This window comes from Hemiscyllium ocellatum, chromosome 24, assembly GCF_020745735.1.
Source record: "Hemiscyllium ocellatum isolate sHemOce1 chromosome 24, sHemOce1.pat.X.cur, whole genome shotgun sequence".
In the NCBI taxonomy this organism is placed as follows: Eukaryota; Metazoa; Chordata; class Chondrichthyes; order Orectolobiformes; family Hemiscylliidae; genus Hemiscyllium; species Hemiscyllium ocellatum.
The window spans coordinates 39,284,242-39,312,166 of NC_083424.1; the positions used below are offsets into that span (position 1 = coordinate 39,284,242).

The 27,925-nt window shown below is 39.6% G+C and overlaps 1 protein-coding gene across 2 annotated transcripts; it reads left to right on the forward strand.

Annotated features, from left to right (window-relative positions):
* Positions 1 to 418: 418 nt before the first annotated feature.
* On the forward strand, positions 419 to 27,707 carry wsb2 (WD repeat and SOCS box containing 2). Of its 2 annotated transcripts, none has more exons than XM_060844023.1 (9): positions 419 to 717; positions 6,884 to 7,058; positions 8,784 to 9,016; positions 12,133 to 12,264; positions 19,885 to 19,985; positions 21,788 to 21,960; positions 23,124 to 23,237; positions 26,436 to 26,543; positions 26,958 to 27,707. In XM_060844023.1, the coding sequence occupies exons 1-9, from the start codon at positions 681 to 683 to the stop codon at positions 27,115 to 27,117; spliced, it is 1,233 nt and encodes a 410-aa protein (XP_060700006.1). In that variant the 5' UTR covers positions 419 to 680; the 3' UTR covers positions 27,118 to 27,707. The 2 variants fall into 2 exon arrangements, with proteins under 2 accessions (XP_060700006.1, XP_060700007.1); XM_060844024.1 differs by having other exon boundaries at positions 6,887 to 7,058.
* Positions 27,708 to 27,925: the final 218 nt, after the last annotated feature.

Consider the following 27,925-nt stretch of genomic DNA (forward strand, 5'->3'; position numbering starts at 1 on the left):
AGCAGACATTAGGAAGGGCATATCTGGAAGCAATACAGATTCACCACAATGTCAATGGCTCTCCAAGGATTGAGTGAAGAGTGATTGTTTGAACTGTCTGAAGTACAATATATTCTAATTCGAGTTTTCTTTCGGATTTCCATAAAGCGTTGATAGAGCAGATGGGAGAAAGTTGTCTCTAGACATTCAGGAAAGTTGTTGGGAAACACATTTAAGAATGATGGTAGGAGTGTAGATATCTCTCCCACGAACAGAGGCTGTAGATTCCTGATCAGCCAATGGTTTTAAAACTGAATCAATAGAATTTTGCTGGGACAGGACAGAAAGGAATATGGAAGAGAGGTATTATTTGGTCCTCCTTTCTGCATGGGGCAGCAGTGAGCAGGTCACATGTGCCTGCTCAGCTGGTTGCAGGGAGGGTCCGTGTTGCGTTCAGCTGCTGGTCCTGGAAACAGCTGTTACTTAAATGTTACCTGTGCCTGGAGCTTTAAGACACAGGGCAGCATCATATACTTACTGGTGATGATGAAGCTGATGGGGAGATTGCACTTTTTACAATAAAAGCCGGAATGGATTGGAGGAAGGGAGTCGATTTAAAGCTGCATTGAAGTCGGAATACACAGTGGATTCACGTTTGCTAACTCCATGAGGACGCAGACGAACGCCTCTTTGTAGTATTGATGGACGGAACTAGAGATTGCAGCCCCCAGACTGGAGGTCAGTGAACACTACAAGGTCGGGTCACTATGCATAGAGCTGCTTACATTGTAATCATGTCCAGGAAGCGCTAACATTTAAACACAATCAGGCTGCTCTTGGATGTGGTCGCTTCATCGGGGTCTCGGTGTGAACCGGGTGGTTAAATAGTTGCGGGTCATTCACCTTTTTAAAAAAGGACGCTGCTCTGGCTTTAAATTGTTTGCAGAGCGCATGAGCCCTAATATCAACCAATTCTCTCTCAAAGCTCAGTTGGTAGCGCCGTCATCTAGAATCACGTTACGAGGTTTAAATACCACTCGAAACTTGAATACAAGTTGACCTTCTAACTTAGTATTGGAGTGCCTGTTTGGCTGATAACAGGGGCCTTTATGCCGCTCTCCCACCCCCTCTGACTATTTGATTGAGGAACGGAGCGTTATTCGAGGTACCCCGGTCAATATTGACCAATCAGTCCACAACGCTGAAACAGATTTTTCTGGTTATTAACACGTTGTTTGAGAATTTACTCGCACAAACTAGATAATGTTTTCTGAATAAACAGCAGTGACTATATTTCATTTTCTGTAAAGCACTTTTTAAGAAGTCATGTAGATGTGAGAGGTGATGGCGAGAGACCCTTCTGAAATAAATTAATAGTTACAACTCTGACACATTCCAGCAATGGAGGGGAGTGGTGTCTGATCCGAAGCTTAAACTCGCAAACTTCTGGATTTATATGGAGTCATAGATCATGCTCTGATTAGCAATTGCTAGGGTTTGGTTAAGTACTTCTCTTTATTGGATGGGGAGGGTCCAACTTGAACACATGACTCCTTGTCAATGTAGTTGTGCCTCTGGAAAATATATTTTGGGTTCAACCTTGTATTTCACTACGGTACAGCTGTGTTGCAGTGTTCGATATTGACTGAAATGGGAAGTGTATCACACCCTATTGCTAAATACAAATGCAGGATTTGGGTCTAAAGGTTCCCACTTAGAGAGACACACACACACAAGGGAAAGTTTGACAACTAGCTACAATGCTTTAGTAACTGAGAGTGCCTGAGATCTAACTGGTCCCTCATTGGATCGCGGTGGCTTAATTCTGGATTGCAACCACTTGAGGAAGCGTGGACCAATCAGTTAAACGATTAATGTGGCCAAGGCAAGCGTAACTTTTTGAAAACGCAACTGCAATTAACAAGAACAGATACTTTCACTTCCCACTTGACAGAATTTTGAAGGGGAGGAGACGTAGCATCGGAGAAAACTGACGTCACAGGAAAACCCGCAGTTCATTGGTTGCTATGGAGCTGTTAATTTGTATACCAGTTATAAGTTCTATTCAGGTCAAAGGCAAATTGGAGAAATGTTTCACAGATATAAAAACGAAAGGCCAATAAGAAACTTTTAAAATCAAAACCTATTTAAATGATTTGGAGATATGGGGCCAGGTGATGTGTTGTACGTGCATGATGTGGGAGCTGGTGGATACCAGGGTGGTTCAGGAAACTGTAAGGAAGATGGGCCAACTGATCACTACACTATGGTAAAGGAGGCCATTCAAGGGGGAGCAAATGCTGCCTTGATCCTTTGCAATTCACCTGGTCCAGCAAGACCACCGCAGATGCGACTTCCTTGGCCTTACAAGCACCCATGGGACATTTGGATAACAAGGATACGTTCCTCAGACTTCTACATATTGACTACAGCTCCACCTTCAACACCATAATTCCAACTAAATTCGCCCTCAAACTCTGATACCTCGGTCTTGGCTCTCCCCTCTGTAACTGAATCCTCGATTTCCTGATCCATAAACCGGGTTCAGTAAGAGTAGGTGACAACACCAGTTTTGCCATAACTCTCAACACCAGTACCCTACAGGGCAGCATACCCAGCACCTACTACACTCCTCATATGCTCACAACTGTTGCTACATTCCACCCCAACTCCATTTTCAAGTCTGCTGATGACACCATCGTCGTATGTCAGATCTCAAACAAAAAAGAAATTGAGGGCATGGCAAATGCTGTAAAGACACCAGCTTATGCAATGTCAGCAAAATAAAGGAGCTGGTCATTCCACTTCAGGAAGCAAAGTGGACAGCATGCCCTTATTTTCATTAATGGTGTAGAAGTGGAGATCATCGAGCGCATCAAGTTCCTAGAAGTTATCATCAATCTGTCCTGGTCCATCTACGTGGACGTGATGGTCAAGGAGGGTAAGAAAGTACAGCATGTCCACAAACGCTCTTACCAGAAATTTGCAAGTTTAAGCTTCAGATCAGGCACCACTGCCCTACATTGTAGGAATGTGTCAGAGTAACTATTAATTTATTTCAGAAGACTTGTCTCTCACCATCACCTCTCTCATCTACTTGACTTCCCAAAAGGTTTCAGAATACATTGCAGTGTGTTATGGCAACTGCTTTCCCCCAGACCATCAGGAACTGTAGAGTTGTGAACGCTGCTCAGTCTATCATACAAACCAGACTTTTATCTATTGACTCCATCCATCCTACCCATTGCCTTGAAAAGAAGCTAACATAATCAGACCCTCACACCCCAGCTGTATTCTCTTTATCCTCTTCTGACAGGCAGAAGGTATAAAAGTTCGAACACCCGTACAAATGGATTCAAGAACAGCTTCTTCCCCTCTGTTATCAGACTTGTTTTTGAATGGATCCCTCTCTCTTCCCCCCCCCCCCCCCCTCCCTCGATGCACTTTTGTATAGTTCAATCTGTCTATATAGCATGCAAGACAACACTTTGTTTTCATTATTTCAGTATGTGTTGTAATAATAAATCAAACAAAATCTAGAAGGAGAAGGGCAGCTTATATGTGGGTGTAACACCACCTGCAACTTTCCCACCAAGTCACACACAATCATGTCTTGGAAATATATCACTGTTCCTCCATTGCCTTCAAAATGCTGGAATTCTCTCCCTTATGGCATTGTGGGGCAGCCCACCATGCCTTCTCAAGGCTGACTAGGGATCGGCCATAAATGCTGGCCGGCTAGTGACCCCTACTAACCAATTTTTTTTTTAAAATTGCAGTTGAATTTGATACACAAGTGGACTGGGAAAATCAGGTTGATCGACAACTTCCTTTCCTTGAGCTTCACTATGAAATTTTCTTTTTTTGGAACAGCACTAGAGAAGAGGAATTCTGGTTTTGATAATGTGTAATGAGACAGACTTGATTAGGGAGTTCAAGGTGAAGGAACTATGAAGGGATGGTGCCATAATATGATAGAATTCACCCTGTAATTTGGGAGGAAGAAGCTGGGATCGGATGTAACAATATTACAATTGAGTAAAGCTAATGACATTGACATGAGGGAAGAATTGGCCAGAAGTAAGTGGAAGGGGAACCTAGCAGGGAAGATGGTAGAGCAGCAAGGCAGACGTTTCTGGGGGTAATTCAGGAGATAAGGTAGAAAAAACGTACTAAGGGGAGGATGAGACAACCATGGCTGGCAAAGGAAGACAGGGCTTCCTGAAGAAAGGCTTATGCCCGAAATGTCGATTCTCCTGTTCCTTGGATGCTGCCTGACCTGCTGCGCTTTAACCAGCAACACATTTTCAGCTCTGATCTCCAGCATCTGCAGACCTCACTTTTTAACTTCTCCTAAAGGAAGACAGGGACAGGATAAAAGCATAATATCCAGTGAAAATTCATGGGAAGTTAGAAGATTGGAAATTCTTTAAAATCCAGCTGACAACAAAAAAAAACTAAGTGGAGGGTGGAAGATGGAAATATAAGCTAGCTGGTAATGTTAAAATATTGAAAGAGTATTTTTATTAGAGATGAGAAGGGCAAGAGTGGACATTGGGCCACAAGAAAATGAGGCTGGAGAAGTACTAGTAGGAAACTGAATCGATACTTTGCATTAGTCTTCATGGTGGAAGACGCCATTAGAGTATCAGTATTTCACGGGAGTCAAAGCAGTGTGAGTGCAATGGCCACGACTCAGGAAAATGAACTAGAGAAGGTGAAAAGTTTTTGAAGGTAAATAAATCGCCAAACTATATGGTCCATACCCCAAGGTTGTGAAGAAATAGCTGAGAAGATTGTGAAGGCATTGGTGATCTTTCAGGAATCACTAGACTCTGGAATGGTTCCAGAGGACTGGAAAATGGCTAATGTAACACCCTTTTATATATAAGAAGGGAGGCAGGCAGAAGATGGAAAATTATAAGTCACCTTAGCTTAACCTTTGTTATTGGTAAGATTTTAAAGTTTATGATTTAAGGATGGGATTGTGTAGTACTTGGAAGTGCATGATGAAATAGGGTTGAGTCAGCATGACTTGAGGGGAAGGCATGCCTGACAAACCTATTAGAATTTTTTGAGGAGGTAATGACCAAATTTAGACAAGGAAGACGCAATGGATGTGATCTATTTGGAATTCCAGAAGGCCTTTGACAAGGCGCCAAATGATTATAAAAGGCTATGGTGTTAGGGGCAAGATACTGACATGGACGCAGGATTGGCTGGCAGAGAGAGAGAGAGAGAGAAGAAGGTGTCTTTTTCAAGATGGCAGCTGGTAACTAGTGGTGTTCTGCAGGGGTCAGTGTTGGACCAGAACTTTTCACGTTTTACATTAACAAACTGAACAAAGGAACTGAACAATGAGAGCATTGGTTACAGATGACAAATATGTGGATAGATAGGTAGTGTTGAGGAAGTGAAGAGGCTACAGAAGGAATTGGATAGCCTAGGAGAGTTGGCAAAAGAAGTGGCAGAATACAAAGTGGTAAAATTAGGTAATACACTTCAAAGGAGAAATAAAGGAATAGATTATTTTTTGATATTGGGAAAGGCTTCAGAAATCTGAAATACAATAGGACGTATTTGTCTTCCTTCCAGATTTTCTGAAGGATAACATGCAAGTTCAGTTGGCAGTTAGAAAGACCAATGCAATGTTAGCATTCATTTCAAGAGGTCTCGAATACAAGAGCAGAAATGCACTGCTGAGATTGGACAAGGGTCTGGTCAGACTGCATTTGGAATATTGACAGTTTTTTGAGTTCAATATCTAAGAAAGGATGTGCTGGTTTTGGAGGGAGTCCAAAGGAGGTTTAGAAGAATGAGCCTAGGATGAAGGACTTGTCATATGAGAATCAGTTGAGAACTGGTCTGGGTCTGTACTTGAAGTGTAGAAGGATGAGGTGGGGTCTTAGAGAAACTTAGAGTACTGAGCATCTTGGGTAAAGTAGATGTGGAGACAATGTTTCCATTAGTAGGGGAGAACGTCAGACTGAAGGGATGATCCTTTAGAACTGTAGGCTTCAAATGTAGGCTGGTGAATCTGTGGAACACATTGTTGGAGGAGGCCAGGCTGATGGGTGTATTTGAGACTGAGGTTCTTGATTTTAGTAAGGGGAGATGCTAAGAGAATGTGGTTAAGAAACACCTCAGCCATGATGGAATGGTGGAGGAGACTTGATGGGCCAATACTGTTCCTCTATCTAATGATCATATTCAGAAAAGATGTACGAGGATGTTGCCAGGGTTGGAGGATTTTAGCTATCAGGAGAGGTTGAATAGGTTGGGGCTGTTTTTCCCTGGAGCATCGGAGGCTGAGGGGGTGACCTTCATAGAAGTTTATAAAATCATGAGGGGCATGGATAGGAGAAATAGACAAAGTCTCTTCTCTAGGGTGGGGGAGTCCAGAACCAGAGGACATAGATACAGGGTGAGTGGGGAAAGTTATAAAAGGGACCTAAGGGGCAACTTATTCATGGGTTGTGAGTGTACAGAATGAGCTGCCAGGGGAAGTGGTGGAGGCTAATACAAATGCAGCATTTAAAAGGCATCAGGAAGGGTTTGAGGGATATGGGTCAAGTGCTGGCAAATGGAACTAAATTAGGTTAGGATATCTGGTTGGCATGGACGAGTTGTACCGAAGGGTCTGCTTCCATGCTGTACGTGTCTATAACTCTGTATGGGGAAATAATGACTGATCATACATTTGAAGTTTTATTTAAAACAAAAATTATTGGGATATATGGGTTTGCATAATGGATTTTCCTAATGTTAACCATTTAAATGTAAGACTTTCATGAATGTTAACTGTGCATGTTACGTGTGAAGAGAGTATGGTGCTGGTTATAGAGGATGTGAACGAAGGACATTGTTATGTATGTTTTCAGCATAATTCTTTTGTTTTTAACAGCAGCAGAGCCCTTCTTGCTGGCAAAGCTTATACCTAACAGATCGCATGAATTAGATTGGACATCTGGCTGTGAGACTTGGGGTGTGGCATTTTCACCTGATGGCTCATACTTTGCATGGTCACAAGGACACAATATTGTGAAATTGGTTCCCTGGCCACTTGAAGATCACAAAATGTAAGATTGCAAATTAATTGTTTAATGTTCAGCACTTTTTAAAATTCTTTTATACCTATATACGTGTGTGTAAATTATATTTATATTCTTGTCTAAATCACGGCTTCTTCGTCATAGTCGTACAGCAGAGAAACTGACCCTTCTGTTCAACCTGTCCATGCTGACCAGGGTTTCTAAATAAACTAGTCCCATTTGCGTGCATTTGGCTCACATCCCTCTAAACCTTTTCCTGTTCATATACCCGTACAATTCAGGAAGTCATTACTTGATGTGGCATACCTAGCTTCTGACCTGCTCTGTTCACATTGATGTGTTGCAGTGTTAAAGACAAACAAAGGGTACAGGAGAAGCATAATCTAATTCTAATATCAGAGAAAATTTATGATCTATTAATAACTGTACAATGTCAGTTAGCCATTAGGATATAGCAGCTGTGGGTGTCTTGATGACATTCTACTAATATGCAAGGCAAAACTCTGCTTAAGTATGAAAGGAGTAAAGCCACAAAGAATTAATTGTATAAAATATCTAATGAGTGTAATGGGAACGTATAATAGGAATGTCGAGGTCTTTATGACTTAATGTAACTGCTTTCACTATATCAATAGATGTTCTGCATTTAAGGGATGATTTCTCATGGAAATTCTCTTACTTTGTTTTCTGAATGGGCTCATATTGCTTGTTACAGCAGCAATAAATTTTTAAAGCTTTTACAACAGATCCCCTGAAGAATAGTTAAATGTCATACAATTATTGTTACTTTGTCAGCCCGCTTGTATCCAAGAGGTTCATTTGTTCAGTGCTTGGCAAGAGAATGATGGTGAATTAAAATGCACAAAGTGGACTCAATTGATCCTTAATCAGTGATATGTCCAAACAGCTGCCACTCAGCATTACTGTGGCCGTGGTGGAGTGGAGAGTTTGCTCTAGGGGTAACCATAATACCAAGCCCAGAAGAGATCCAGAGGTCAGATGATTTATCTAGTGTAGCTGCACCTAATATTGTTTATTGGGGAGTTGCTAAGTGGAGAGATAAGTGAAATATGTTGGGTAGGCAACAACCCACAAAATGAACTCATTTAGTCCCCTTGGCATTTTTTTTTCTTTCTTTTTGAGAGGCTTTCTGCTCTGAATTAGTTTATTTCGCCACACTTCAGTTCCTTCACCTTTACTCTTTTAACTAGCTGTCAAACTCCCTGACGTGATCCGATCATTTCGCTTCCATGTTTTCCAAAATAGTGTTCCTTGCAGATGACTCAATAGACAAATGTAAAGCAAAGAACTGTGGCTAACAAGAGAACTGAAACAAAAACAAATTGCTCGAGAAACTCAGCAGGTCTGGCAACATCTGTGGAAAGAAAACAGTTAACATGTTGAGTCCAGTGGCGGGGGGGGGGGATTGCTCAGGCACCAATTGGCCTTTTTCCTATACCATTTGTGTACATTTTATATTGATGATCAGTAAGCTCTACAATTCCAAACACACAATTTAAAATATAAATGCTCTTTTAAAAATAAGGAATGTCAGGTAATTTATTTGGCACTTTAGAGGATGAGTTCTGGATTAACTGCCGGCACCCAGCACCCATTCAGTTTTCAGTTTATTACAGTCTGTGTAGGCACCGACAGCAATTTTCTTGTTTAGCCTAATATGTTTAACGTATCTTCAATTACTACTTTGTTGAGTTCTGTTTTGTCTTTTTTTTTCGCTTTTTATTTCTCCAGAAATTCTAAAAGTACACATCATCTTAAAGCAGATGAAAGCTCAGAGGGCCAGTGTGGAGAAAAGCTAATTGATTGTGGTCAGACTGTGTGGGGATTATCATTTGGAGCGTCTCCATCTAATAATAGAAAGCAGTCATCGGAGAACCAACACACATCCAAACTTCAGTCTTCTGACACAATTCTTGCTACTGGTCTCACGAATGGTGAAATCAAGTTGTGGAAAGTGCCTGCTGGTAATATTTTGAGGCATCTCTGCTCTAATCTGGACTGAAAGAATGTAACTTCACTTTGAAAATACTGTAGCCTCTACTGTTTTGAATACAAGTTTCCTAATTTTAACCGTACCAATACATGAGGTATTAACTCTCGTTTTGATTATCAGTTTCGAGGTGCAATGTCTGTGCTTTCATCAGTTGACCATTCAGTGTCTGAGTTATGTAATCACGTGTTGGCAATGAATATGATCCCAGGGCTAGGCTTGGCTGTGATTTGTTCTATCTCCCCAACTTGTTTTTTGTGATGTGTTCTAATGCTTTCCAAACTAAAGAGAAAATTACTTTTAAAATTTTTGGCTATAAATAAGGGACACTTGAGTTCAAGGAGTTCGTTTAATCAGTTGTGCTAAGTCTGAACCTTGTCACAACTAATGTTTATTGGTCATTTTTGTGGGTAAAAGGACCCATTGTATTATTTCGCCAGGAAGCTTTGCATTTGTATGGTCCGTAGCTACTTCTACACGAATAATTGGATTACATCGGATTTAGATTGAATGAATGGTGTGATATTGTTGGAATAAGTAGCCTTTAGGTGTCTTCAAACATTTTTAACCAGTCTGTGAATTATTCCTTACAGTTGCAAGCAATGTTTTATATTGATCTGTTTCCTGATTGCTACCTTTTTTATATTCTAGCCTATAGGAGATAAATTGACTTCATGAAGTCAATCTGCAATATAATTTCTGAAAATGATTGTGTAAAAGTTTCACATTTGTAACAATGGAGGGGCGTGGTGGTCAGCTAAGTGGATTTTATTGTAGCCTGCATTTTGGGAAAGCAAATCTTAGCAGGACTTGTACACTTAATGGTAAGATCTTAGGAAGTGTTGCTGAACAAAGAGATCTTGGAGTGCAGATTCATAGCTCCTTGAAAGTGGAGTCGCAGATGGATAGGATAGTGAAGAAGGTGTTTGGTATGCTTTCCTTTTTTGGTCAGCGCATTGAATACAGGAGTTGAGAGGTCATATTGTGGCTGTACAGGACATTGGTTAGGCCACTGTTGGAATATTGCATGCAATTCTGGTCTCCTTCTCAGCGGAAAGATGTAGTGAAACATGAAAGGGTTCAGAAAAGACTTACAAGGATGTTGCCAGGGTTGGAGGATTTGAGCTATAGGGAGAGGCTGAACAGGTTGGGGCTGTTTTCCCTGGAGCATAGGAGGCTGAGGGGTGACCTTTTATAGAGGTTTACAAAATTGAGGGGCATGGATAGGGTAAATGGACAAAGTCTTTTCCCTGGGGTCGGGGAGTCCAGAACTAAAGAGCATAGGTTTAGAGTGAGATGGGAAAGATATAAAAGAGACTTAAGGGACAGCTTTTTCATGCTGAAGGTGGTACGTATATGGAATGAGCTGCCAGAGGAAGTGGTGAAGGCTGGTACAATTGCAACGTTTAAGAGGCATCTGGATGGGTATATGAATAGGAAGGGTTTGGAGGGATATGGGCCGGGTGCTGGTAGGTGGGACTAGATTGGGTTGGGATATCTGGTCAGCATGGACGAGTTGGACAGAAGGGTCTGTTTCTATGCTGTACATTTCTGACTCTATGACACCTGGGTTTTCGGTCAAGATTTGTCTGGAACTGGAACTGATGTAAGTTTCTTTCTTAAATACAGAGCTTATGGTAAGCATCCAAAGAGTTATAATCTGTATAATTTTTACATTTTACATATTTTCTATAATATGCATGCTCATGATGAGAAACAATTCAATGATTTGATAAGTTGACGCCAGTTCTTTTATTTCTGTGAGCTTGCAATTCAAGCTCAATTAGTCCATGGCTATATTTTTTTGGAAGTACCAATGTCACCAGCTAGTTCTGCGAAGCTGCTAGGCCATTTTACTATTGTCAACACTTGCTTCTGGTTTGCTGAGCTGGTGGCTGGAGATATATCCTTGATATAAGCAAATGACCTAGAAAGTCTTAAAGGTACCCTCTACATTCCGCATATTGTCAAACATTAAATCGTAATATAGGTTGGGTGGTTTCCACAGTTTCGTTATATAAATGTTTGTTTATTAATGCAGTCTCTGCTGGTTCAAATGTTTCCCACTGAATGCTTTCACTCTTCTAAATCATTGTCTTCAGTTTTAATGTTTAAACAAATAAAGAGAACTTTCCACGGTGCATATTTTAAACAAAAAACTGGAAATTCCTCTTACTATTCAAATCTTTAAAATAGAATATTCATACTCTCGGATAATCTTCATACTCTTATGATCTGATTTTTGGTCATTGATTCTGCATCTGACATCTTGTATTTATTTCCTCTTATTGGCCGATAGGGTTGAAGTGCTGCCAAGTACCTAAGCTTGCCCATGTATTAAGTCATTTTAAGAATGAATCATGTAGGAACCTCATTTTGAGTCAGTTGTGACCCATTTGTTTGGGTCCATGGCAGCTAGAGGAACAAACATTGTATTGGGCCACAACCAAAGTGATCTTTTGATAATTTTACGTTTTAGATGGGTATTTACTGAAGAGTATTGTAACTCTATTGCAATAATTCCATTAAGTTCCAACTTCAACGAAAATATAGAAATCAACTTCAGATCAACTACCTGGTTGATAATTAAGACTGAATATTCTCATCTAGAGATTTGAACAATTAAAGAAGAATTTGCATCTTGTAACATTTCACCTGCATTTTGAAATGTTTCCTTCATTCAAAACAAAACAATAAAATTGATTACATCAATTGATTGGAGGAGTGAATGCATTCAGTAATCCTCAATTTCTGAGTTAACTATCTCTACCAAGTAGGTTACTATCCATTAACAGTCTCAGGGTCAAAGGGTCTGAGGGTCAAAATCAGCCAGGGCTCCTTATTAATTCTACTGTAGTGATTTCTCATGCCAGGTGTATTGTCAGATCAGAGCAGCACTGGTTTAGACTGCAATGTCTATATAGTCAATATTGCACATCAGGGTTTAGAACGTGAATGGTGACCTGTGTAGGACATGGCTTCCAGAATATCAGGTTCCCATTTTCCAGAGATTTAAACAGATGAATGTTTTATGTGCCAGTATTCTATGGATTGCATGTAGTTTTCAACCCACCTTTTTCTTTGTTGCAGCTCATCTTCTCCACTATTTGAAGGGGCATCAGTCTGTAGTGAGATCATTTGCTTTTATCACCAATGAAGACTTCATGTTGGTTTCTGCATCCCGCGACAGAACTCTGCGTGTATGGGATCTAAAACAGAATGGTACGTGAGGGGGGAAAGTAATTCCATCTTTTTTTCACTTATTTTGAAGAAGGGCTATTGAACTATTTCGGAGGCCACCCCCTGCCTCCAGAGGGACTATACATGAGAAGAAATGGTCTTTTCTGTATAAAGCAGTCTGTTTAACCTTGTAATTTCTCCAATATATCTGGAAGGCAAAATTCAGGTTGCATAGTAAATTTGGAATGGATTAACAGTATTTTCAACTCTGTCTCTTACTAGCTTGCTAAACAGTATTATTGTAATATGATTTTGAGAATAGGAGAGAGAGAGAGACCCCTTTCCAATATTCTGGGTTTTACTCCGTAACATTATACGGGAACACTAAGTGCTTAATGAAATTCAGATGAAAGTGTCAAATTGGCACTCTCCATAAGACATAGGAGAGGAAGTAAGGCTACTGGCCCATCGAGCCCACTCCGTCATTTAATCATGGCTGATGGGGATTTCAATGCCATTTACCTGCACTCTCCCCACAGCCCTTTAATTCCTTGCAAGATCAAGAGTTCTTGTTGCCTTTATGCGCTCAGTGGAAGAAGAACCATTTTAAGTTTTCTTAAAATCATTGAATGCCGCAGCAAAGAGGAGGGTATTTGGCCCTTTTCTGCCCATCTCTGCTCTTTGGTTAAATGTTTCTTAACTTAGACAGATGATTCATACTGTTACTCATTTTCTATAGCCATGCAACTATGTTTCTTCCAAATAATTAACCAGTTTTCTTTTTCAAAGTTAGTGTTGAATCTGCTTCCATCACCCTTTTTTTTTCTTTAGTTTCGAAACTGTAATTATTTTCATCTTGTCCTTCTATATTTTTCTTTGCCTCATTGCCTGAAATCCATGTTCTCCAGTCACTGTTCCTTCGATCTAGCAGCAGTGAAGAAATGCCTTCCAAATAAACCTGTTAGACTATAACTTGGTATCATGTGATTTTTAACTTTGTACACCCCTGGCATCAACATCTCCACAATATAATTCCAAGTCAGGATAGTGCGCTATGTGGAGCGGAACATAAGGTTTAGTTCAAAATCATGAATGGTTTGGACAGCTGTTAAATCTTCAGCTCTCCAAAGGAGAGCAAACCCAGTCTCCTCCAACACAACTAAATGAAATTTGCTCATTTGTGGTACCATTCTAGTAAATCCATTCTGCATTTTCTAGAGGCTAATATATTTTCGAGATGTGACATTCTGAATTGAACACAGTACTCCAGCTCAGTTTGTACCAGTGTTTTTATACATGTCCAATAAAGCAGCCATGCTTTTTACATTCCATGCTTCTAGTGATCAAATCATGGACCCTGAATGACATTTAAACTACTTTCTCATCTTGTCCTGCTGCAGGATTCTGTTCTGTATCCTCCTCATTATATCATTTAGTTCATTTTGTCTCCTCTCATTCTTCCTACCAAAATGTATTAACTTCAACTTCTCCTCTACATTTAAATCAAATCCATCACTTCACCAGTCTTTGGCCTCTTGAATTATTTTTAATGTTTTCTCCATGATTTGTGGGAATAGCCATGATGATGAACATTTTTTTTTCTCAGTTTCTAATTACAAGTAGGGAGTGATGGTGAGGACCCACTTCATCTGGGGTATTCTACATAGTGAAGCAAAACCCACAGCAGAAGGAAATTCGTTAGAGGCAGTCAGGAAGAAGTTATTAGATTGCTACGTGGTTTGACCACATTATTCTTATGAAGATAGGTCGCACAGGCTGTGCTTAATTCCAGTGGAGTTTAGAAGAGTGAGGGCTGACTTGATTGAAGCGTACAAGGTTCTGAATGGGTTTGACAGGGTCCATGTTAAAAGGATGGTTCACCTCTTGGGTCAGTTCAGAGCGAGGGAACGGTGCTCAAACCCAAAGTAGGGTTACTCTTTCAGGATAGTATTGCTTTTCTCCCGAGTTGTGCAACATTAGAATTGTGCCTCAGGATGTATTGGATACTGAATGGTTTTTAACACTCAAGGATAGATTCTGGTTAGGCAGGTGAATCCAGGGTTATTGGGAGTAGTTAGGAATGTGAAATTCAAAACCAACATGGATCAGCTAGATCTTATTGAATGGCAGAGCTGACTTGATGGACCTAATAGACTACTTCAGCTATGCTGAACATTTATACATTTGGTGGACTTCGATCTAGCAGCAGTGAAGAAATAACTTCTAAATAAACCTGTCAGACTATAACCTGGTATCATGTGATTTTTAACTTTGTACACCCCAGTTCAACACTGGCATCTCCACAATATAATTCCAAGTCAGGATAGTGTGCTATGTAGAGCAGAGCATAAGGTTTAGGTGCTCGTGTGTTTGCTGCCCTTGTCCTTTCTAGTAGATTTTACTTTTTTTCCAAAACTAATAAGTTTTTAAAATAAATAGTTTTGCTTTTGTTCTGGAGTTGAGTTATTGGAGTTGTACAGTTACTATCATCCAAGTGGAGAGTATTCAGTTGCAGTCATGATTTGTGGCTTGTAGTTGATGGGCAAGCTTTAGGAGCCAGGAGGTGAGTTGCTTGCTGCAAAGTACATAATTTGTTTTGTTCTTGTACCTGCAGCATTTATGTGGTTGGTCTGTGTTTGCTTCCGATTTAATGGTAACCCCAGAATGTTCCTCAGAATTTAGTCACTGGTATTACCATTATTGTCCAAGGAAAATATTGTTAGGATAATCATTATCTAGTACTTCCATGGCATTAATAGTACTTGTCATTTATCATCCCAAGTCTTGAATGTTACCAAAGTTTTGTTGCATGCAAGCATGGACTACTTGAGCATCTGAAGAACTGTAAATGGTACTGACCACCATGTCAGTGAACATCCATACTTCCTTCCTTGTGATGGAAAGAATATTGAAGGAGCTGAAAAAGTCATAGAAATATACAGCACGGAAACAGACCCTTCGGTCCAACTCGTCAATGCCAACCAGATATCCTAACCTAATCTAGTCCCATTTGCCAGCACTTGGCCCATATCAAACCCTTCCTATTCATCTACCTATCCAGATGCCTTTAAATGCAATTGTACCATCCTACTCCACTTCCTCTGCCAGCTCATTCTGTACATGCACACCCTCTGTGTGAATAAGTTGCCCCTTAGGTCCCTCTTATACCTTTCCCCTCTCACCCTAAAACTATGCCCTCTGGTTCTGGACTCTCCCATCCCAGGGAAAAGATCTTGTCTATTTATCCTATCCATGCCCCTCATGATTTTATAAACCTCTGTAAGGTCACCCCTCAGTCTGCGATGGCCCCAGAGAAAACAGCCCCAACCTATTCAACCTCTCCCTATAGCTCAAATCCTCCAACCCTGGCAACATCATTGTAAATCTTTTTCTGAATCTCTGCAAGTTTCAAAACATCCTTCCAATAGGAACGAGACCAGAATTGCACGCAATATTCCAAAGATAGCCTAACCAACATCCTGTACAGCTACAACACTATCCCCCCAACTCCTATAGTCAATACTCTGACCAATAAAGGAAAGCATACCAAACGCCGTCTTCACCATCCTATCTACCTGTGACTCTACATTCGAGGAGCTATGAACCTGCACTCCAGGGTCTCTTGTTTAGCAACACTCCCTTACCATTAAGTGCATAAGTCCTGCTAAGATTTGCTTTCCCAAAATGCAGCACTTCACATTTATCTGAATTAAACTCCATCTGCCACTTCTCAGCCCACTGGCCCATCTGGTCAAGATCCTGTTGTAATCGGAGGTAATCCACTTTGTTTTACACCTCAATTTTAGTGTTATCTGCAAACTTACTAATTGTACCTCTTTTATGCTCGCATCCAAATCATTTATAGATTACTTAGTGTGGAAACAGGCCCTTCGGCGCAACAAGTCCACACCAACCCTCCGAAGATCAACCCACCCAGACCCATTTCCCTACACTTACCCCTTCACCTAACACTACAGGCAATTTAGCATGGCCAATTCACCTAACCTGCACATCTTTGGACTGTGGGAGGAAAGCGGAGCACCCGGAGAAAATCCATGCAAACAAGGGGAGAATGTGCAAACTCCACACACAGTTGCCCGAGGCAGGAATTGAACCCGGGTCCCTGGCACTGTGAGGTAGCAATGCTAACCACTGTGCCATCGTGCTGCCCCCAAATGGAAATGACAAAAAGTAGAGGACCAAGCACAGATCCTTGTGGCACTCCACTGGTCACAGGCCTCCAGTCTGAAAAGCAACTGTCCACCACCAGTCTGTCTTCTACTTTTCAGCCAGTTCTGTATCCAAATGGCTAATTATCCATGTATTCCATGAGATCTAACCTTGCTAACCAGTCTCCCATAGGGAACCTTGCTGAATGCCTTACTGAAGTCCATATAGATCACATACATTGCTCTGCCCTCATCAGTCCCCTTTGTTACTACTTCAAAAATCTCAAATTCATGAGACATGATTTCCCATGCACATAGCCATGCTGACTATCCTTAATCAGTCCTTGCCTTTCCAAATACATGTAAATCCTGTCTTGCCCACTAGTGATGTCAGGCTCACTGCTCTATTATTCCCTGGCTTTTCCTTCCCGCCTTTCTTCAAAATGGTACTATGTTAGCCAACCTCCAGTTTTCCAGCACCTCACCTGTGACTATTGATGATCCAAACATCTCAACAAGGGGCCCAGCAATCATTTCCTTACCTTCCCACAGAGCTCTCAGGTACACCTGAATCAGATCCTGGGGATTAGTCCACTTTTATGCATTTCAAGACATCTAACACCACCACCACCACCACCTCTGTAAAATGGATGTTTTATGTTCCTCCGGGCTGTATCCTAGTCTCCGTCAGCAGTGTCTAGGACAGAGATGATTAGCTTCCAGCAACAACAACCATATGTCATATATGACTGCAGCTGCTGGCGAGTTTCCTAATTTCCAGTGATTTCAATTTTACTGGTGTTCTTTAATGCTGCAATTGGTCGAATACTCCTTAATGTCAAGGTTAGTTACTTTTAGCCTCATCAAGTAGATGACCATCTTTCTATTAGTTAGATGAATCAACATGACTGAAGTCTGACATCTGAGGGTTGAGTTTCACTGTCATTTAAGGTTAGGCATGTTTTTTGGAGACCCTTCCTCCTATTACTTTTTATGGTGCAACAGCATTCATGACTTAAATGTGATAGACTGCAGAGCTTTGATCTAAATTGGCAGTTTTGGGCATTCTTCACTCTAACATGCTGTCGCTTGTTGTTAGCAAGCATGTAGGCTTGTGATTTGGCTTTATCAGATTGGCATCTAATGTTTAGGTACATCTGTTGCTACCTCTAGCATGTTTTCCTACATTTCTCCTTGAACTTTGATTTATTACGTTTGTTTTTAGTCCTGTGCAGGCTTTGAAATGGTGAAATTGCCAGCATCTAGATCATTTTAGTATGGAGAGCCAAAGTAATCATTTTAATTCTGACCCTTCGCATATTTTCCTCCAGTTTGGGGGAAAAAAAACATTATTTTTCTTTGCTTCCTAGCTAACTTGAATATCAACACTACAATGTGTCTTTTTATACCTATGGGCTAATTTATGTTTACAATAGATATTCTGCTAAATTTCTTTGGAAGTGTATTTAAATATCAATTGGAGAGCAGGGGAATATCTATAGTGGTTGTATCCTGTTTGAGATGGTGAAATAGTAGATGATGATCCTTTTGAATGTAGAGACTGGTGAGCTGACAAGTGATCTTGGTGATTTGTTCTGGAAGGTGAGGGCAGAGTAGCAAGAGTTAGGTTGGACACAGTTGAGGGCCCCTATCTACTATAGTGGAGAGAATTCTCTGTTGAGTACAAAGGACATGTCTGAGACAGTCCAGTTGAAACAGGCATCACTGGAATAAAAGACTCTGACACTGGGGAAAAAGGAATGAAATCTTTGCAGGAAACAGGCTGGGAGTAAGTGCAGTTGAGGAAAATAGAAATTGGTGGGTTGTGAGAGGGTATTTGGGGGTCAGCCCATTTCTAGAAATAGAAACAGTAAAGGCCAGAATTGGAATGAATGTCCAAGATAGAGCAGCTGAAGGTGAGAGAAAGATGGGAATTCGAAACAAAATTGATTTTAAATGTGCCAATTCTGACGAGAGCAGGAAGTAGCACCAAAAGCATTACTGATTGTATCAGGGAGAGAGTGGTGGTCAGGTCTTGAGTGACTGACTGACTGACTGGAACAAGGAATTTTCCACAGGCACTGCCAAACAGATTGACGTAACTAGAACAAGTAAGGACTTCAGGTACCAATCTTTGACCAGGAAAAAATGAGACCAGTTACTGAAAACTTTCAGTGAGAACCAGTGTGGCTGGCTATGTGAAGGAGGGTGGTAGTAGAGGGGACTACTGGAGCTCTTAACCACCTCCTCCCTCCCTCCCACCACCTCCAAAGGAGAGAAGTGGCGAGCCTTCAGACCATCTTGATGGGGAATGGGTGTGCATCCACGGTGAGGAGTAAGCAGCTACAGCCAGAAAACTCTAACTGATATAGTGTCAAAAAAATCACAAACGTAAGTGGGAAGAGACTGAGATGAAGAACAGAATCAAGATAGGAGGAAGTAACTTCAGTGCAACAAGAACAGGCTGAATAATGGTCTGCTAGGGCAGACCTATTTTGGGAAGACGTGAGCTGTGTGGGTTGGGGACTAAGATGGCAAGTTGTGGGAGAAGTCCAGAGAAAATGAAGCCTGTAACAGCTTGATGCTGTGATATAACAGTTTAATCCTCCAATTCTCTGGCATCACACCAGTATTAAGAGTTTTTTGAAAGAGCACAAAAGGTACATTTTATTCTTTCCACCAATGTGTCAGTAACTGAAGATCTGCCCTTTTTAGGGTGACATTGCTAGCTACCAACCTTTTAAATACCTCTGTCTTCATCGATTTTTATCCTATTCAAAATTGTTACCACCTCCAATTTTACAAAATGATTTAGGGTGAGACAGTCCTCCAAAAGTTCAGTATAAACTCATTGCAGTTTAGACAAATGAATCAGTGTTTTTTAAAATTCTTTCATTGGGATGTAGGTATCTCCAGCAAGACCAGCATTTGATGCACATCTACTATTTGGGGGGGGGGAAGCATAAAGCAGTCTTACCTATCAATCAGTGATTTGGATTATAAGTAACTTGAGCAGCTGGCATTATAGGGCAGAAGAAATTGAACCAAATGGTGATGCATGAAGGAAGATTTTTTAAAAGTCCAATTGTTTGATCAGAATTGGCGGAGCAACAGAATTTTGTCATAAATGCAGCACTTAATTGGGTGATAATATTTAGTTAACCAATTTAGTCTTGTCACCTTTTTGAAGCACTTTTTCCAAGAACTGATCAATGTTCAATAACATAATGAACTATGTCAACTAAATGTTTGAATCAAGTTTGGTAATCGATGCTATGCAGTGATTAAGAATCTAAAAATATACTTGAATAGATACATTTCTATTCATTTGGAATTCCTGGCATTCTGTCACCAGAAATATTTCTCATAGTTGGGATGCTGTGCTGCTATTTCTGCATGTATCAGTGTATAATTCATTGTTGCAATTATGAGATCTTTCTTCAGCTGAGGATTGTTTCAGTATGATGCATTGCTCTATTTCTCCACCCTCCAGGTAAACTACTGCATGTATTAAATGGCCATAACCAATGGGTTTATTGTTGTGCTGTCTCCCCTGATTCGACAATGCTTTGCTCTGTAGGAGGGGGAAGAATGGTAAGTTTTCATCTGTATTGGTCAATATGTGTGAGCTTTCTGGATAAGAAACATATATATTTTTCTTTTTACATATGTATGTGTAGTTTTTCCTTAAACAATGACACTTAAATGCTACTGAACTTAATACCCAAGTGACACCATTTTTAAAAAATAGCTTCATTAGAATTCATGAGTAATTCTAAAATCATTGCAGACTGTTCTATTGAATATCAAAAAGGAATTTTGGAAGTAAACTCCCACTATCTAATGTACCCAATTTTCTCAAGCACACCCAGTTTCAGGTTATAAATAAACACTGCTAACATTTGTGAGATGTTTGAAAAATTCACACCCTTCTGATCAAAGTAAATTGCTCAACTTTTGGTGTACCTGTAATTGGTGAGTGTTGTCTATGACTGATGGATATGAGATCAATGAACCTGTTATGCATGACTGCTCAATCGGAAACTGTGCATATTTTATTGCTGAACCTATTTGCTAATCTGCATTCATTTCAATCTTGTTCAGTCATATAAAGTTTTGTCAAGCCTATTCATCTAATTCTGTAGTGATTTTGGAAGTTGGGGTAGTGAATCCAATTTATTTAGATTTTTCTTCTTCTGATCTTTTTTTTTCTTTCCATCTTGTACCCTTTCCTTTTTTTCCCATAATCCTCTTTTTATCCTGATAATATGGAAATAGCTGAGACATTTGCAGCTGTGAAGAAGACCATCAATAAAAATTGGATAAATAATAATAGCTACTTTTATGACCTTATCCATGGGTTCAGTACAAACTCCTCATTGTGGATTGGATATCCAAGTCAGTATCCTGTTCACACCTTCTTTTGCTTTCATTTTAAACTGGCATTTGATTTTTTCAGTGATTTCAGTTGACACTGCTGGACCTGTGTGGATATATTCCTGAATCTAGTTTTCAGCTGATGTGCATCTATGCTCTTCTGCATCCATTTTAAAAAGAAAACTATTTGTAAAACCTATGTTTCACAAAGCATTTGGCTTGTTTTTCTTTTTTTTTGTTAAAATTTTGCTTATGGAATCTGGGCATCGCTGGCCGGGCCAGCATTTGTTGTCTATCGCTAGATGCCCTCTTTTTTATTTTTGAACACCTGCAGTCCATTTGGTGTAGACACATGAACTCCCTCCCTCAAGGAGTTTTCAGTTTTGACTCGGTGACACTGAAGGAATGGTGATATATTTCCAAGTCTGGGTGGTGAGTGGCTTGGACGTAAACCTGTAGTCATGGTCTTCCTATGTATCTGTTGTATTTGTTCTTCTGTGGGTGGAGATTGTGGGTCTGGAAGATGTCGTCAAAGCTGCATATCCTCGTTTTATAATTCGTCTCTAGAATATACCAAAGACACTTACTACTACAATTTATATTATCTAAAGCAGGTCTTGGGCATATTTTGCTTATACAGGAATTTAAAGTGTGGAAACAGCTTTGTAATTGACATGTAACTTTTATTTTGCCTTGGCTCAAATAGTTCCAGCATCAAATCCTTTTGTGGATGTATTGTCTCACCTGAATGAGTTACAGCATAGAATTTGGCTTTTTTTCTAAAAGTGGAAGGCAAATTTCAGATACCTGAATTTTTAGTTTCTGTAAATTAAGGGCTATAGGTCCAGGAGTTCTACAGAGGCACTTGTTAGTGGAATGTGAAATATACCTTTTATGAGAAAATCCTAATTATGCTCTCAGCATGATCTTTAAACACCACTTGCTAATTCTATATAAATTCTCCTTCAGGTTTGATGCTTTTACAGTTTCTTAATGTCATAATTGCCTTGTGATCACAGGTATTGCTTTGGAGCACAGTAACCTATACAGTGCTTCGGAAACTAGAAGGACATGGAGGTGATGTTGTATCATGTGAATATTCCCCCAATGGAGCATTACTAGCTACTGCATCTTACGACACCTATGTAATTGTATGGGACCCATACACTGGAGAAAGCCTGATGAAGCTGAGGTAAAGAAGTTATTCATATGAAGTTAATTGGTCAGGCTTGTTTTTGCATGGAAAGCATTTAACAATGTGGTGCATAGCATGAATCAAACTCCGGTTAATATTAAATCCTTATCCTAAGTCTTTGTATGTTTGTGCAATAAATTGATCTCCGACTTCTATTTTGCATCTAAATTTGAACTTTCAACAAAATGATGGAAATAGTCCAATCTGACAAGACATGCACTAAACAAAAAATGAATGGACCAGATTTAATTCCACAATGGTATGGCCATTCAATGCTTGGAAAACTAGTGACAAACCAACCATGGCCATTTCAGGGGACCTTTTTCAGTGACTTAAATTTCTGTCAGGTACCTAATAACATTACTACTGTAGGTTTCCAGAGTGTTTAGAATGGATTTCCAACCTCCACATGGCTGTATCTTTCACCTGGTATTGGCAGTGCTCGTTTTGTAATTTATTCTGGGTAATGTATCCATATATTCCAGCTCTTCAAGTTATGTTGTGTCATGTCATTATAAGGCCATAGCAACACGACGGCTGGAGTAAGAGCGCCTCCTCTTCCGCCTAGGAACCCTCCAACCACAAGGGATAACTAAGATTTCTCCAGTTTCCTCATTTTCCCCTTTTTTTTTTTTCCCCCCCCCCCCCCCCCCACCTTGTCTCAGTCAAATCCCTTGAACTCAGCACCGCCTTCCTAACCTGCAATCTTCTTCCTGACCTCTCCGCCCCACCCCCATTCCAGCCTATCACCCTCACCTTGACCTATTTCCACCTATCGCATTTCCAACGCCCCTCCCCCAAGTCCCTCCTCCCTACCTTTTATCTTAGCCTGCTGGACACACTTTCCTCATTCCTGAAGAAGGGCTCATGCCCGAAACGTCGACTCTCATGCTCCTTGGATGCTGCTTGACCTGCTGCGCTTTTCCAGTAACACATTTTCAGCTCATGTCGTTATAAACATGTTTTCATGCTCCTCTCTGGTACAGTAAATTTCAGCCATTTTTCTCCTTGCAAATTGGGAGGAAAAGTTGCATTTTATAGCATTTGCACATAAAGTCTATGTTTTTCTTTTTTTAAAAGAAAAGTCACTAGAAACAAGATTTTAAAATTGATTTTTACACCAGAACAAACTGTGTTAATGTAAAGCTTTGGTACTGCAGGCATTGTTCCCCACTGGCTTCTCTGGATGTTGATGAAGGCTTTCGGACCGGATTTGTACGAGCAGTCTCCTTCTCCCAGCAGGGACTAAATGTTACCTCCGTAGCAGATGATGGGTAAGATCAATATCGTATATACTTGAGTAATAATCAAAATTTTTAGATTAAAAAAAGTTAAATTTATGGGGCCGACTTTTATGTGGATACTACTTTTTTGAGGGGCCAAAATTCATACCGCATCATTAGCAGAAGCCTAATTGATCTTCTAAATGAATAAAGGAAAAGAAAACACAGTAATTTAGGGTAATTATTAGATAAAAACAATAGAAACAAAAATGAATTATCGGTAGTAAGCTTTTATTTATACATAGAAAAAGTGAAGTAGAAATGTAATATGACTTTAAATCACAATTACTTGTACATGTTACATCTTAAACATGTCAAGTACAAACATTAATTAAAATTCTGCAAAATTACACTTTTCAACATCTTCAGTACCAAATAGTGAAACTATCATCAGGATGAATATCATTGTATGGGTCTTAGCGGTAGCACATCATCTGCTGTTACTTCATCTATGTCATCCCATAAATGGTTTTTCTCTATACCATTCAATGCATTTGAAATTCCACATTTCTTCAATGATTTGGAAACAGTGTCAGCTTTTATTTCCTTCCACTTGGAAGTCTGTCATGAATCACAGCTATGTCAGTGTTATGTGCTTAAAAATACGGGGTAGACCATTTAGGACAGATGAGGAGAAACTTCTTCACCCGGAGAGTGGTGGCTGTGTGGAATGTTCTGTCCCAGAGGGCAGTGCAGGCCCAGTCTCTGGATTCATTTAAGAAAAAGAGTTGGATAGAGCTCTCGAGGATAGTGGAATCAAGGGTTATGGAGATAAGGCAGGAACAGGATACTGATTAAGGATGATCAGCCATGATCATATTGAATGGTGGTGCAGGCTCGAAGGGCAGAATGGCCTACTCCTGCACCTATTAATTGGATATTATCAAAAGCATTCCTCACTAGATGAGATCTAAACTGGTGGCAGACAAGCAAACTCTTCCTTGTGTAGTCCACCAGGTCATAAATTTCAAACTTCCTTTATCCATTTTGTAAATCCACCTTCTTCTTCCATCCAGCCTTGTGAATGCACATGGATGACAATTCCTTTAGTACATTTCTCCTTTTGGCAAAGTTTTTCTCTTTAAAAACAGCCATTGGTTTTAACTGAGGACCATCAGTCATACAAAAGAGAACTAAAGTAAATGTACTTTTCTCATGATCAGTGGTTCTCACCAATCCTTTCTTTTTCTCCTTTTCGGTTCACAGATTGTTTGATTGTCCAGCATGTCAAGAGTAATAGGTGTTTTGTCCATGTATCCAATGCATGATAACTTGTAGCCTTCCTTTTGCAAACTTCTGATTACAGACTTGTGAAATTGTACAAATTAAATCTTATATTTTGGCAGAGAACTAAATCATGCTTTCTTAAACCTTGTGCACCATCTAGCACTTGGCTTAAAATCTGAAATTCCATCTTTCTTGTTGGGATATAATGTTGTAATTGTGTACAGGACATTGGTTAGGCCACTTTTGGAATATTGCATGCAATTCTGGCCTCCTTCCTATCAGAAGGATGTTGTGAAACTTGAGAAGGGTTCAGGAAAGAGTTACAAGGATGTTGCCAGGATTGGAGGATTTGAGCTATAGGGAAAGGTTGAACAGGCTAGGGCTGTTTTTTCCTGGAGAGTCGGAGCTGAGGGGTGACATTAGAGGTTTATAAAATCATGAGGGGCATGGATAGGATAAATAGACAAAGTCTCTTTCCTAAAGTAGGGGAAGTCTAGAACTCGAGGGCATAGGTTTAGGGTGAGGGGAAAGATATGAGAGACCGAAGGGGCAACTTTTTCACAGCGAAGGTGGTACGTGTATGGAATGAGCTGCCAGAGGATGTGGTGGAGGCTGGTACAATTACAACACTTAAAAGGCATCTGGATGGGTGCATGAATAGGAAGGGTTTGGAGGGATATGGGCCAGGTGCTGGCAGGTGGGACTAGATTGGGTTGGGATGTTTCCAAGCTGTACATCTGACTATGTATGGATTCAGATGCCTTCATGACTAAGACCCTTCATTTTGACAATTTTCAGGTATCCATTCAGCAACTTCTTTTCTCCAATTGTGGTCGCTTGCTAGGTTTACCTCTGTTAGCACATTTTCATTTACCATTGCCTGAAGTTGGTTCAATATCTTTCTCCAGTCTAAAAAGTTTCTCCGAGAAACAATTCTCTTGTTGCAAATTTACTTCCCTTCACAACTTCAATGACTTTCAGTTTAAACTCTGCTGTATATATTTTTTTTTTTGAGGGTGTTTTTACACAAAATGATGAAATTTCAAAACCTCAACTAGGTTTATGACTATGTACTCCATGAAGTTTGTTGGCATTTGATTCTTTTGTACCATATTAGTGTGATTTGCACATAGCATGGAAAACAAAATTCCTCATCATAACATTTATGTACAGGATATTACCTTGACTCAATGTTGATCTGTTAGCTGTGAAGAATTTTACACAAGATATATGGTCTATTCCAGATTTTGTAGCCAAAAATAGGGGGTCAACATTTACATTGACTTTTACTTATGAATATATAGTATGTTCCAAGTTTCTTTTATGCTGGACACTGATTTGTGTGGGTGGGATCCATTTTATTACTTATTTTGAGTAGCTGAGCATGCGTAGTAACTCAAACACTTGCGGATTGCATATCTTAGAGGAGACATTGCAAGTTATTAAACAAGGATTTCCAATGAAGCAACCTGAATATGAAGTCTTCTGCAAGGTTTTGATTCCTCATAGAATCATAGACTAGGTACAGCACAACAAGAGATCATAAAGCACTTGCACAGCTCCGTAGATAGCAACTTGACTAGTTCCAACCCACCTTCATAACGCAGCAATATTTCTCACTTCTTCTGGCAGTTGTCCAAAGCCCATTTTGAATTTTAATTGAATCTGTCTTTTCATTCTGTAAGATGGTTCATTTTTTTTGGATTCTAACTATTGATATTTGTTTTCTTGGCAAAACAACTTCTTTTTTCTTCAAATCAGTTGTGTTGTCATTCAACTTTAAAATCAACTACTGAAGAAGTTAATATTTAACATCGTACATAATGTTCAGTGTTAACATAGTTAAACTTACAGGCTCAGCTAGTCCGTTTGTCTTAATATACACATCAACCAGTCAGTCAGTCTTTGCAGATTTTGTATTGAGCAAATACAATTTGTAATTTAAGATTTTTTTTTGTTTAGATTGCTGAGAATTTGGTGCTTGGATTTACAAAGGCCAGTATATGTTGCTCCTCTGACCAATGGACTCTGTTGTACATTCTCTCCACATGGTAGTGTGTTGGCTACAGGGTAAGGATGCTTTCAGGTTCAGTATTGAGCTGAGTTTAATTGTTGCTCTGCTTATCTTTTAGTGAATATGCTTAAGCAGTAAGTTGAGTTGTTATCTAACCAGAATGGTGTAGGGGATTCCCAATGATGTGTTTCAGATCTCTGCTGACCTGTTGGTGACTTTTCATACTATCTATTTTTAAATGTTGTTTTCATGGGATGTTAATTATACTGGCTAAGGCAACATTTATTGCCCATTTCTAACTGCCTTTGCAGCTGATTAGAGGAACCATCTCTAACAGTAGTGGTGTTTTGGCACTGAATACTTAAGAAAAATGACTTGCTGAAAATTCTCTCCACAAGGTTAGGTATTATAGGTATATAGACTAGTTTTAAAAATTGTCTTTTCTCCACCCTATACCAATGTTGTTCCAGGACAAGAGATGGTCATGTTACATTCTGGACCGTATCTAAGGTGCTGCCAACTCTGCAACACATTTGCCGCAATGCTGTGCGCCACATGATGACGACCCACCAAGTTATGCTGTTGTCAGTTCCAAAGAAGATTAAACAGTTTTTGATTTATAAGTTCTAGCTCTCACTTGCAGAGGTAAAGTAACAGGATCAATGGGAACCCTTACCTTATAAGTAATAGATAATGAATAATATTTTAACCAAGATTTATTTAAATGAATATTGTATTTGATTTTTTAAAAAAATGTACATCTAGTTTCCAAAAATAATTGTCACCAAAAAAGAGCCTTTTTCCATTATAAAACTTATTACATTCAATGTCAAAAAAAGTCCTCCTCTACCAGATCAATCTTTTGCACACTACTGGAACTTTCCACATTGTGAAGTTATGTGACTGATCAAAAGTATAATCTTTGTTCTGAATGTGGAGATCTACTGCCTTCAAAAAGATGTAGACCAGATTGAAGGTTAAAAATGTCATTTATGAAACTAAGTATTTCAAGATGCAAGCCCCACAAGTATGGTTTTTTTTTGATCTCCAGTTTAGTTTGTAAATTTATGGCTTAAAATTGCACAAAGATGGATAATCATTTATTGATCTATCTAGACACTCCGCACGGTTTCATAAGTGTTCCTTTAGAATTTTTATCCTCAGATTAATGGATTTAATTATTTAAATTTAATTTAATTTAGTCTGGGGAAAGTGTTTAAAAACTTGCATTTTTTTTTAATTTTAGTTTTGTACCTTATGACTAACTAGAATATTCCAGATTCATCTTTTTAATTATTTGGATTGGAATCTCTTATTGTTGCTGAATGTAGCCATTCTTCATTTTTAAAATAGTGTTTGATCACTGTTCTATCCCTTGTAGTTTTAACACCTTTATGCTAGAATTGAAAACTTACAGCCCAGATGTAGATCTTTGTGG

What these genes read in the sequence shown, in the direction of transcription:
- wsb2 (XM_060844023.1), top strand. Translation starts at nt 681, where the DNA reads ATGGACGGAACTAGAGATTGCAGCCCCCAGACTGGAG. An exon ending in TTGCAGCCCCCAGACTGGAG is followed by an intron (nt 718 to 6,883) that starts GTCAGTGAACAC and finishes TGTTTTTAACAG; the next exon opens with CAGCAGAGCCCTTCTTGCTG. An exon ending in ACCTCCGTAGCAGATGATGG is followed by an intron (nt 23,238 to 26,435) that starts GTAAGATCAATA and finishes TTTTTTGTTTAG; the next exon opens with ATTGCTGAGAATTTGGTGCT.